Source organism: Trematomus bernacchii, unplaced genomic scaffold, assembly GCF_902827165.1.
Source record: "Trematomus bernacchii unplaced genomic scaffold, fTreBer1.1, whole genome shotgun sequence".
Classification (NCBI taxonomy): domain Eukaryota; kingdom Metazoa; phylum Chordata; class Actinopteri; order Perciformes; family Nototheniidae; genus Trematomus; species Trematomus bernacchii.
In genome coordinates, this window is record NW_022987608.1 from 5,017,529 (window position 1) to 5,031,541 (window position 14,013).

A 14,013-nucleotide genomic window follows, 5' to 3' on the forward strand; every position below is an offset into this window, starting at 1 on the left:
AGAATATTATGCATAAGAATTCAAAAATACATTTAAAAAGAAGAATTATACCTTTTTTGTGGTACATTTGACAGGTTGAGCATGTCATCTCAATACTTTACATATTACGTTTCCTTAATTTGTGAGGGCTAACCAAATGTTTTATCATTGTATTTAATACAGGAAAAACGATATAAATAACAAACCTATACAAGACATGACAGTATAACCTCAAAATAAAAAATAAAAGGGAAAAAGGGAATCAAATAAGACAACAATAGACAAAATAAAATTACTATAAATGAAAATCACATTTATAGTGTAGTACTGATTGAGATTGTAATATAAATATTTTACCCAACAGAAGAAAAAATGCTATCAGGCTTTAAATAACTAGTAGGCTTAACTGGTCCCTGAAGCACAGAAATGACACCTCAAACTAAGTATTCCTTAAGTGCTCTTCAAAGACCACCTACTGACTGCACCGTATATCTCAGGAAGCTTCTTCCCCTAATAGCTTAAAGAATGCATTTATCAGGCAGCCATGTGTGTGTGTTTTTGCTTCCCACCTCCGCTGACCTGCACGGAAACAGCTCACAATTTCAGATTTTCAGAAAAACCCAAACCACAAATTGGGGGGAAAAAGGTAAACATGATATTGTATACAAGTAGAAGGAGTTTGGAGAGACCAGCAGAGTGCCGTGCAAGTGAACCGTGTTGCTGCTGAAGAAAGGCATTGCTTTCCACGAAGGCGTGACATAACAAAGGTGTTGGGCTGTGCAGTTTGTGAATTAGACCCAATAATTATCCAAGTGCTGGTACCCGGGCTGGATGGTTCAGTGGCATTCTGAAGATAGGGAACATGGAGCTACTTAAATGAAAGCCTCCGCTATAATGGATGTTTTCTCTCCGGAAGCTCACACGCTGATTTTAATCTCATTCCTGCACATATTCCTTACAGACATTGCTCCACTTTACTGGAAGGTATAGTTGCGAATGCATGAATCTGATTTAGTACAAAAGCCAGAAGAAAATATGATATGTTTCGGTAATGGTAAGGATCATATCAACAGATTTATGTTATCATCTTGGTGAATCTATTTATGTCACAATAACCTTGTAGTCTTAACACAACACAGTACGAACTGCATACTTACTCCGATATCTTGGAGTCAACACATATAGACAATATCTTTTACATATACCTCGTAGATATACATAGGCAAAAAAAGCTCTCCCAATTAAGGATATGAAGCATAGAATATGAAAATGTAGTCAAAAGAAAAAGTAGAATCATGGGCAAAACATTTGACAATGACCCCTGGGACCAGTCATTTAAAAGGCCCCAGTATCTGTACAACATAGAAGCAAGACAGACTATATGGTTGTTTGTTTAGCCTCTTTTTGTTGTTGTTTTGTGACTTTAAAGTCATTTTCTGTCTTTCTGTCCTTTTAAGTCTATTGGTAGTTTTTTTAAAGGTGTTTTGCATGTCTATTTTGTCATTATTTTGGACTCTTTATAGTTGCCTAATGTCTATTTTTTGTAGTTTTTTTCCTTTTCATAATTGTTTAGTCTTGTTCTCTTTGCAGCTGTTCTGCATCTCTTTGTTGTTGGATATGTATTTAATTGGTCACTTGAGTTTATTCCTCGTTGGTACATGCGTCTTTGACTTACATATTATAGGTGAAGGCCAGTTGGGCCCCTGACACTTTGGTTTCCTGCTCCGGTTAAAAAATCCATCCACGGGTGGAATAATCAACCAAGATGGAGGAGGGAATGGATTATTGAAAAATAAATACTCCTGTGTGTGTGACAGATTAGAGTTCTTTGATAGGCCTGCTAGTGTTGCCTTCTGTGTTTAAGGCTGCAGATTAGTGCTGTGCAGGAGAGAAAATACCTGCTAACATGCACGATGACTTGGATAGATAACGTTTATCAGTTCAATAAGATCAGTGCGGGACCACCGGGTAAGGTTTCTGCAACGTGTCGAGACACAGAGCCCACATTCAGAGACGGAAACGGAACAAATGTGAGTAACAGGACACACAGTGATGTGGGGAAAATATATTGATGCACTTTAGCTTAAACAATTTCTCAGCTGCCTTGGGAATTGTATTACACAGTATCAAAGCTGAAAAATGTCCACCATTTGGGATTATTAAAAAATAAGATATTTTACAACCCTCCATTTCCAGTAGATACCTGTATAAGTGGTTGAAGCAAGTGGCATAATGTTGTTTACATTGCATTTGTGGGAAAATAATGTATTTATGAGCTACACTAGTAAACAACATTGCAATTATATTAGCAAGAAAATGTACTTAAAGTGTCAAAAGTAATGGTACTCACACAGAATGCTCACTATCAGTGTCATGTATTGAATTATTGGATCATTGTTGCAGATACATTAAGATGTAAGCAGTACTTGAAGGTTAAACTTCTTTATATACCTTTTGGTAGTTCCATCTTTAGAAACACATCTTATTTTATAAAATGGAAATTCTCAAAAAGAACACATTTCTCAAAATTGTTAGAAAGATTCGCCCCTAAATATTGACGTATATAGTTGATCATTTTGTCCACTCTCTGCATCTCTTTTATGAAGTGAACTACTGGAGTAAGGAGAAGAAAAGGATTATTATAATATATTATAATGATGCATAATTACAACAGGGCTTGTTTATAATAAAGTTACAAAATCAGGTCAGTCAAGTTTCAGTGATTCAGCAAAAACTGGTTAGTTCTTGAAGGATGACACAGAAGCCAATTATGCATCCGTAAATGTGTAATTTATTAAATTAAATACATATTTACAAGTGGGTATAAGTTAGCAAATGTGTGACATGAAGTGAAATGATGTGATTAACGTGCCTGCAGTTCATCAAGCTGCTCAAGGATGGCGTCTTTTTCGAATTCCAAAAGTGAGATCTTACGGTTCTTGTCACTCACCTCCTGTCAAAAATATGGAAACAATGGCCACATCAAAAAGAAGCAAACAGACCAATCGATCAGAAATTATTGCAAATTTAAACAAAGGCATAATTTGAATAAAAAGGAAAATGAAAGGGGGGGAAACATTTAATATAGCAAAAATAATTTCTAAAGAAAGTAACAAAACTGGACTTTATAAAAAAAATGCATTTGAACAGTTTTTAAGCTTTACAGCAGGGGTGTCCAAACTACGGCCCGGGGGCAAAATGCGGCCTGCGGACCATTTTGAATCGGCCCTCATCAAATTCAAAAAGTATAATGGAATATGGCCCACAAATGAAACTTGTGCTTGTCTTATATTGTACTTCTTAAATATAAATGTAAAAATATATTACAAAGTATTATTCACGTGTTAATAAGACCTATTTCTCCTTATTATAATCAATCTGAGGCTTCTGTTTTAAGGGATGAGCTGCCAACACTCACGAGCATAATTGACCTAGCCTACATTTGATTGATTTTGCTAATTTATAACTGAACTTATGAGGCAATATCTCTAATGAGTGGCCCAGCCCTATGTATATTTTTCTGTATCTCGGTGAAAAAAGTTTGGACACCCCTTGTTTACATTAATAACATTTCCCACATTTTCTGCTCTCCTCACCTGAGCCAGTGCTGTGTTCTGCCACCGGAGGTCGCTGTCGGTCACTGCGTCGGGCAGAGAGGCGCTGCTGCCGCTGGTCACATTGGGCTCAGTCATCACAGAGCCCAGAGAGCCGTTCACCCCGCTGGATCCGAGACCTGAGGAGGCAAGACCAGGCCTGCAGAGACGCAGGGCGGCGGGCGTTTACACCATGAGTGACAGAACACGGAGTTATGATTAGTAAAGTCAATGAGGCATGCACTCGGCCCCGCCTCCTACCTCTGCTGCTCCGTCCTGCCGGGGGTTGACCCCACTCTGCTGGGTCTGGAAGCTGCCCTGCCTGGCTCGGTTCTCCTCCAGCCGCTGGAGGTACCAGAGGCGGGCCTTCTCCAGAACCTCCAGGCCCGAGCACAGAGCGTCCTTCTCCTGCTCCAAGTCCTTCAGACGCTTAACCTGAGGTGGGAGGAAAACCTCTCAATCATGTGAATTTTAAAGATTCGTCAGGATGTTTGAAGTGGGGTTTAATAAAGGTAGGCCTACTTAAACATAGGTGTATATCACCCAGGAGGTACCCCCAGTCTGGAGAAACAGAAAGAAGTAGGCTACTTGAAAGGAAGCTAAGAAATGTACTGTGAACTGTGGAATCAGCAAATAAATATATATTTTTGTCTGAGTATGCTTTACATATTTACCTTACATGCCATTTGGCTGACGCTTTTGTCCAAAGTGACTTACATAAACACTCAAAAACTGAACCGTTGACTTTAATTAAATGTATCATGTCAACAGATTTCACATAACTGTATTAGGTTAATTGAAAGCAATAATATTAAGTTCAAATAACAAATATTCAGTTCAACCTAATACACTGATGTGAAATCTGTTGACATAAAACATTTAGTTAAAGTCAACGGTTCAGTTTTTTCAGTCCACTAAAGTTCTGTTGACATGACAACGAGAGCAACTAGGGGTTGGCGAAGGACATGTTGACTGCACCCAATATATACACTATTAAGAGTATTTAACCTTTACCTTGTCGCCAACCCCGTTTTCGTATGGTACGCTGAATTTGTTATTTATGCTCTGGCCAAAGACACCATTCTCCTTTGATAAAAATTGCAATTTTACCTTATTCAAATAAACTCTCCCATTGAGGCAGTGGTTAACCAGCTAATACCAGGTTCTGAGAGGTAAAATCATAGTTTTGTCAATGGAGTCTGGTTGCTTTTCAAAAAAGCTTAGGAAACAAATGTAGTTCCCGACGAGAAAGCAGTCCAATGGCAAGGTAAAGCAGTGAGAATTTTCTTAATATAGCAAATACTTTAACTGGAATCAAATGTTTTAAGGCTGGGTCCTTGTTTAGGTGGCTAAAATATATTTCATTTCTGCCTGTGTCCAAAGCAGGACAGAGCCTCTGTGCCAGTAGTACTTCCTGTTTCTCCAAACTGGTGGCAGGTCGACCACCATCTACTGTACATAAAACTGTCACTATGGATAAGTACTTCATATCACCCCCATAAAAAAAAAAAAGTATTTTTCATAGACAGTATCCAGACTCTTCCGGTCACATTTCCACAGTTGAAAAAAGCAGGAAACCCCCCAGAAACAAAATCATAAATGTTTATTTTGGAGGTACAGACAGTTTTGTGAGGTGTGTGTGTTTGATGGCACCATGGGGCTGACTAATGCACAGCACTGCCTGTTGTCTTCCAGAGGCCCCGAGGCTTTGTTTGAATCAGCGGAGCCAATCTACAGAGCAGCAGGGGGCCTGTAGTCCTTTTGTCCCCGCTCTTTGGAAAACATGCTGTTTAAATGGGCTCACACAGAGCTAACAACGGACAGGCAATCATAACATACTGTAGGGTGGTGGTGATACACCTCTACTGTCATGGGGTTACAGTCAGTTTTAAGGCAATCACATGACAGTGTTGTATCACTAGTTAATTATTCATTTAGCTGTGTGTGACTAATCACATTTCAAGACATGCCCACAAGCTAACTGTTATTTATTATAAGATAAGATTTTACAGCTATTATAGCAATCTCAAATCTTGACAACTGTTATAATAACACATTTACAGTAGTTGAAAAACTGGTTATATTCAGCCTTTAACAGGAAGCTGTGAGAGGCAGACTTGACATGTGGGAATGTATCACCGGGATGACTGCAGCTACCTTCAAAATAACACTGGAGCAACGATGGAAAACTGATTTAAAACAGAGGGACTTTACAAGCACCTAGGTTAAATGTCCAGTATCAAGAAAACAAGTTCTGTTTTAACATGATTTATTCAGTCGAGCTGTCATTTGCCAGTTTAGTCATTGTACATCTATCTTTTTCATTTCCCAATAAAAACTTATTTTCAAAGCCGACGACTACAGTGTGATTACTACCAAAATAAATATAATAAATACAGGATTTACCAGCAAGAAGTGTATTTATTGCAGTGTGGAGAATGCTTTCGAGCTGCAAAATGTACAGGAAATATAATTTAACAGTAAGTCTGGATCTATTCATAATATTAAAAACACTACTACTGATTTAAAATGTAATCTTTTTAAAGGGTGTGTATTGCAGGAAGTTGGAATAATTATTAGTATTTTAAAAAATCCAAATGATTCTGCCTTCCTGTTGACACTCCTTCCATGTACTATTAATATAATAACTAAATTCAAACACGTTTAGATTAGTCAAAATCATGTAAAGGCCTTTATTGTGATTGTGTGTGTCTAAATTGACTATAGAAATCTCTTTTAGTATCAGTTGAATTTAAAAAAGTGAACTATTTCACAGGATGACTCAAATGAATAATTAGTTCCACATTCCAGAGGAATAGGAAATGTCATGTGAACGTTCCGTGTCCATATAATTCCAACTGGTGACACTCGAGAAGCAGTAAACTTTTTATAATGTACAGTAAGCTTTTACAGTATAACTATAGTCATTGGTGCTGAAAACTGTGAAACAAAACACATGTTCATACACACATTAGCCGATAAGAATCCTCAACTGTTGAGAAGCACACTCAAAGAGATGTACCTGATTAAAAAGCATGTTCATACACCCCCCCCCCCCCCCCCCCACACACACACCACAACATCACACCCACACACCACACACACACACACACACACACTACAACACACACATCACACACCACACACACACACACACAAACACACACACACACACCACACACACCCACACACACACACACACACACACACACATATCACACACACACCACACACACACACACACATACACACACACACACACCAACCACACACACACACATCACACACACACACCACCACCTCCCTACTCACCCATAGGTAGAAGCGCAGAGCGTCCAGGCTGTAGAGGCTGCTCCTGAGCGGGATGATTACCACGGTGTAGGAGGCAGAGCCGGGGGGTCGACAGGCCATGGAGCTCTGAGACCACTACCACTGCCCCACAGCTGAACCACAAACAACAAACCCAGCCAACACCGGCTGACTCACAATAACACCACAGAGGTGACAGTGTGTGTGTGTGTGAGAGAGAGAGAGAGAGAGAGAGAGAGAGAGAGAGAGAGAGAGAGAGAGAGAGAGAGAGAGAGAGAGAGAGAGAGAGAAGGCAGGGGTGGGAAAAAAACCTGCACGATACACAGGCACAGACAGCATTGTGCCCCCGGGGCGAGGTAATGAAAAATTCCACATGTCACTGCCATGACTGGGTACTCTACACGTTTTGGGGAGTAATGGATTACATGTAATGGGATTACCTGATCAGGATACAAACAAAGTATTCCCTTACAGTCACATACAAAATATGTAATCAGATTACTGTTACTTTTTCTTAAATGGGGATAACTTGCAGGATCTATCAATAAAGTTTAATTCAAAATTCAGGTTGGTTTTCATTTAGGCTACTTTAATTTTTATGTTTTTAATGCAGTACATGGATACCTGATTTAATTTTTGTATCCATATATAATTGTTGTAAACTCTACTATTCTGTAGGTCTAGCCTAAATTTAAGAGGACACATTTTTTATCCTAAATATCCTATATGGTTTCCTCTTTTCTAAAGTTACATCCCTGTAATCGGCACAGTGACAGAGTGAGAGGGGTGCAACAGTGAGTACAGGATCAAATAAGGCAGAGAAGACCACAGTGAGGGGCAGGAAGTGGAGCTGGGGATGGCAGATATGAGAGGAGGATACAGGTGTGTTGTTTGCCAGCTAAAACAAGCCTCTTTCTCTGGCAGAAGCTTCCAGCAATCATGGAGTGAAAACATTCCTGTGCTGAATGGGAAGAGGGTGCATGTGATTATTATTCTGGTTTCAGGTGAGCACTCTGTTCCGACATGTTCGCAGGAATGTGACATAACCTGGGGACAAGCAGTGTGCGTGCCAGTGGACATTAGGGCAAACAAGCAAAACAGACAAGTACAGTTTGGAAAGCAGGGACAGAGGGTGGAGCGCTGCATTGATAACACCGTCATCACTACAGCACTCAGCTGTTCTGCTGGTCGATGTCAGGGCAGAAATCAGTGGCACACGTTCCTTTATAACTGCCTCAGGCCATACTGAAAGTAAGGATGGATGAAAACTGAAACAGTGGCTATATGTGCAGCTCAAAAATGTGGTTATCATATATTTTTCTTGGCATTAAAAACAATCTGGTGAATATGACACAAGCTGTAGAAGCTCTCTGTCATCCGATTTCAAATGCTTGCCTATGTATCATCAATTATGTGTATGAATGATGAGATTTTATTTAGAGTGATACTAAGGTGTTTCTTTTTATATTTGTGATTCCATTCATGAGCCATTGAAACCTTGTCTTTCCCACTTTAATGCTGCAGTCCTGCTTGATCCCCAGCAGAGAGAGCTATGAGTGCATATGGCTCATAAACTGAGCTGACATTTTGTCACTTTTTATAATATCCTTATGAAGCTGTATCTTTCCCACAGGCAGCACCAGATGGCGCTGCAGAGTGAAGCTACAGAGCGCCAGGATACTACCAAAAGTATGTCAACTATCCAACCTTTATTAAAGGTCCCATGTCATGGCCATTTCAACTGATCATAATTCCATTGTTGAGGTCTACTAGAATAAATGTATATTGTGCAATTTTCCAAACTCACATTGGTTTCTCATACAGCATCTCTGTATAGTATGTGTATTCACTCTCTGTCCTAAACGGCTTGTTGGAGCTCCTGCTCCCTGTGAGCCCAGTGTGCTCTGATTGGTCAGCTCGCCCACTCTGTTCTGATGAGTCTACCACCGTTACAGCGGAACATCAGTGATTATGTGTTACAATGGCGTTTGTTAGCAACCAGAAAATGACACCAGTAAGGACAAACAGATGAGGAATGCTGCGTTGGGTCTGGGTGCCGTGTTGGCGGGACAGTGTGAGCTGGGTTCATTTCCTGCTTGCTGCGTGGGATCTGCGAGACATCGAGACATCGCGAATGGACGCGGGAAGGGAGGGGGGGGGGGTGCTGAGGGGGCCCATCTGTGAGGCTCCACTAGCACATTTCATTCGTGACTATAACACGGCATTTCGTGTTATAGTCACAAAATTAATCTATTGATTCGTGTTCACCAACACGATTTTGCCATTTTTTTCGTGTCACACAGAACGATTTTAAAAGCAATGTAAATAATAACAAATTAGAAGGAAAAAAAGATGACACAAAATGCAGATTTCAATATACTGAGGCTCTGAGCCCCATTTCTTTTCCTCGCGGATTGCAAAAAAACTCAGACATTATACAATTTTAAATAAAAGGGAAAGGGTTAGGCTTAGGGTAAGATTTTGAGTAAGAAAATGTTTTTATGAACCACACAGCTTCTGGTATTCCAAGACCCGTCTGGACAAAAAGACGTGGTGCAGGCACGAAACACACTACCAATAGAAATACATTGCTTTTAAAATCGTTCTGTGTGACACGAAAAAAATGCAAAAATCGTGTTGGTGAACACGAATCAATAGATTAAATTAATTTTGTGACTATAACACGAAATGCCGTGAGACTGGGTTGGACCACCACACAATACACACTGTTGCAATAGTGTGCAATAAACCTGCAATGTGCAATACAGACACTTGTTGTACTGTGCAATTATGACTTTTATGTGAAAAAACATACATTTTAATAAATGTCTCAACCTATTTTTAAATCGCTGCTTCTCATTCTTAGCAAAGGCTGTGTACTTATTGGTCTTTATTTGTTTTATTCTATTACTAATGTGTGTTTTTCTTCTCTATATTAAAAAGTTAAATTACTCTATTACTACTATTTCCCCGCTGCAGGACTAATAAAGGAAGTCTGATTCTGATTAATAAGGTCCCTGGGGGCCACTTTCACTGTACATAACACACCTTATTTTGTATTTTGTACATTTGTTATCTTTAATATTTTTTATGCATGCTTCTTAGTTAATATTAAGCTATCTTTGGCTCTTTTCTGCTGTTACAAATAAATGTAAATGTACCCTCTATGGGACGAGTAAAGGTACTCTGATTCTGATTGTGCTTTACATGTGGATATTCCTTATTTATAAAAAATAGTTTATTTCTGTTATATTTTCACAATGAGTCACAAGCTGAAGGCTAATCACTCTTGAGGCTTGGGGTTCGGATCAAAACATGGGATTAAGAGCTCTGTGTGCTCCAGCGTCTCTGACACGCAGCCTGAGGGGAACCCATGACTGTTACATCACCGGACACATGATGCTCCAGCAGCAAAAAGACTGGAGCTCTTCATGAGCTCATGACAGGCGTTCAAGAAGAAATTGTGCGTCTTCTACATTTGGCTTTTTTTTGGGAGAGACATAAAATGCTTTAAACTCCTACATAGTTTAAATGTATGTTAAGGAATGTATGTGACTTTACAGAGGCGTCTTTACAATAAAAACTCAGCCCCCTTTGTGTTGTCACAGATCACGATGAGTTTCCACCGTGGGGCCCCCGAGGGGGACGTTCACATTGTCACACAATTAGTGTGAAATATATTCATAAAAGCTGCATTTCACACTCATTCACTTCACGTCGGAGGCTTTTATGGTGATCTCTTAAGTTACACACAAGTCTACACACACACAGGCAGACACACAGACACACACACTGAAGTAGCCTATACAGACTCTTTTTAGTCACTACTACTACTTTGCGGTAGTGGGCCCCTATTGCTTCCTGTCTCTTCCTCACACACACACACTTTCACACACATATTTGCAGTCTTGCTGTCACTACTATTTTCTTACATAGTTTTGAAACCGCTAAGAATGGAAATGACATGTGAACATGCATTTGAAAGCAGCGAGAGTGGTCACAATAACAGCAGTGCAGCTCAGCCAGGGAGATTTGAGAAATGATTCAGGGCCAGAGAAGTCGGGCCCTCTCTTTTAGCCTCTCCAGCACCACTGGTTGCTAAAGGCTCACTGTTCCAGATCATAGCTCCAAGGAATCTAATCCAGATATGTAACCCCCCCCCCCCCCCCACCACACACACACATGCATGCATGCATGCACACACACACACACACACACACACACACACACACACACACACACACACACACACACACACACACACACACACACACACACACACACACACACACACACACACACACACACACACACACACACACACACACACACACACACACACACACACACACTTCAATCAAGAAGACCTGCGTCACTCTGGTCTCTCTAAGGGGCCTCATTACAGACTCACACTAACATATTGTCCTCAGAAACCCTAGCAATGAATTCAGAAAAAGTGAAATACAAAAAGATAGGTTTTCAAGTCAAAGGTGTTTTTTAAGTAAGATTAAGTAACATTTTTTCATGGTTTTAATCTAAAATATAGTAGCTAAAATGTCATTACACATAGTATTGCAATGATTTTTTACAAATTAAATTCAGTTGTAATGTGATCTAAAAAGAACAAGATAAGATTGTTTTATTTTAAACTCTGGTGGAGAGCTTATAGTTTTCCGAAATATGCCAAATAAGCGCAAGAATATTTATTACTGTAGCAGTACACAATGCACATTTTAAGATAACCTGCTTTTTCTAACCTCAAAGGGGTACTCTGATTTGAAGTGCACTTTCATAAAGTTCAGGGACTCAAAAGAACTCAAAGAGTTGTCAAAATGGAAGCATCCGAGGCCGAGCTATCCTGCCTTTTAAGTCTCTTAAGCAGGACAAGCACCAAGAACTAATGATCCTACATTTCCCAAAATGCCGGTCAATAGCGTCTTTGATTTAATCCTCCCTGCTTCCTGAATGCAAATATCTTTATACCCCACATTTTATGTATTGTTAAAAATCTTAAGGCAAATCGGAAACGACATCGCTATGATCGTGGGAAGTATACCTGAACATTATATGTTTTTTGCCTTACCTCTGTCTCCATCCACTCTTTTTTTCCCTCTTTCTTGCTTGTTTCTCTTGCAGTAAGACATTGCAGCACATATATTGTACCTAAGCACAATAAGGACCCTGTTACCATTAATACCAGGGACCCCCAACACAGGGACCCATTCACCTCTCCTGCTCCATCTCCTCACCCTTTATCCCGATTTTCAAAGCAACGTCTCGTCATCTTGATGTCCCTCTGAAATGTATCACAAAAATATTTGTCATGTGTGAAACCCAGGTATCTCCTTGAAGACACTTCATTTAAACTGATGCAATATATACTCTAAAAATGACCTTTGAAGCATGCACCAGTGGAATCTTTCCAACTGTTAAACTGTAATTAAGAAGTTTCCACCCTCAAATGTCAAACAGATAAGGCTAGCTGCGAAGTCATGCATTACTTTTCTGATACTCACAGGTGTTGGACAGATTGCCTGTATAATTTTCCTTCTTAAAAAAACTGTTAAGCAAACTTAAATCTTGACAATTGAAGCAACATTAAGATTGCAAGCAAGGTAACACAATCACTCATTATCCAGCCTGTCACACACACACAACTCATATATTCCGTGCCCTCTTCTTGTCTTTCTCTCTCACACACACACACACCTATTGTCACGCTCATGCACAGCCCGATACTACGAGGCCAAGGCCAGATGCAAACCAGATGTTCCGCAGATGTAGATAAGAGCCAAAACACATTAGCTGAAGCACACCACCTTTCACCTAAGCTGCACAGAGCAGGAACAGATGCACGCACCTCTTTGTGTCTTAACGGGCAGGTACAGTATGTTTCACACAGAGTTACGGTTATTATTATCTTTACTGTAGTGGTTTGCTTTACAAAAAAAAGGCACGTATATTTTTAAAGCAGGATATTTTACATGTGTGGTAAAAAATAGGACTTGTTTTGTTCAAACATACTTATTCTTGCTTGATTTATAACCAAATGTTTCATATTTCAGACGTGCCTTTCCATTATTCTGGCTTTTTGTATAGTTTTGACATTGAACTCGTCTCAAAGTCATCTTGGTGAGTCCAAAACAAAATCCCTCTCAGACACATGCAGGGACGAAAACAAAGGATCGATTTACACCCCCTTGCACCCCCTTTAACCCCTCCCCCTCCTTGTCTGCTCACACCCACAAGCACACCCATACATACACACAAACAAAAAAACTTAATTTGAAACTATATGTCAAATAAAAACACTTTCTGGCCTCAAAGCACAAGCTGCTATAAAAAACAACAAAGAGTGCTACCTTTACAAATAAGTGCACAAGGGCGGCACCCTCACTGACCACCAATGCTCAAAGAAAGAATAAATCTGAGAACCCACTATGTGTGTTATACCGGCACCCCCAAGCCCAGCCCGAGGACCCCCCCCTCCCAAAACAAACACAGTAAGTCAGGGTCGCCTCAGGCACATTTCATCTTAAACCCGTTCACCCCGACTTGCAAGCTCCCCTGGTGAACCCCTGACAATATCCAGCTGCTGGAGAGTTGCCTCGCTCTCCCTGCACCTCAAAAGACAGACACACACACACACACACACACACACACACACACGCACGCACGCACGCACACACACACACACCCCCCCCCCCCCAATATCAGAGTACGGCTCAATCCTTCTCCCTCCCCCACAACCCCACCTGTGGCCTCCACAGCTGGGAGAATACTCCCATGAAAACTCCACCTCCTTATGTATGGAAATACTTGTACTGTGTGTGTGTGTGTGTGTGTGTGTGTGTGTGTGTGTGTGTGTGTGTGTGTGTGTGTGTGTGCGTGTGTTATGGGGTTCACTGCCTTTTTTAATCCTCTGTGTAGGCTATGTGCCCCACCCCCACTCACATAGTAGCCTACACAGTTTAAAGATATTATACCCAGCCCAGAGCAGGACACATTGCATTGTGTAACCATGACGATAAGTTACTCCCCATTCAGTTTTTGTATTCCTGTAAGAGTATATTTTGTAATGTGCAGGTCAAATAGAAAGACAACTGCTGTTTAAACACCATAACAATGACTT

General features: G+C 40.3%; 1 protein-coding gene across 1 annotated transcript; it reads right to left on the reverse strand.

Annotated features, from left to right (window-relative positions):
• Positions 1-268: 268 nt before the first annotated feature.
• sapcd1 (suppressor APC domain containing 1) lies at positions 269-7,112 on the reverse strand. The gene is given in 6 exon segments (XM_034131224.1): positions 269-2,592; positions 2,852-2,932; positions 3,576-3,695; positions 3,697-3,732; positions 3,834-4,007; positions 6,885-7,112. Coding segments are annotated over 6 exon segments (513 nt in total). The 5' UTR covers positions 6,984-7,112; the 3' UTR covers positions 269-2,589.
• Positions 7,113-14,013: the final 6,901 nt, after the last annotated feature.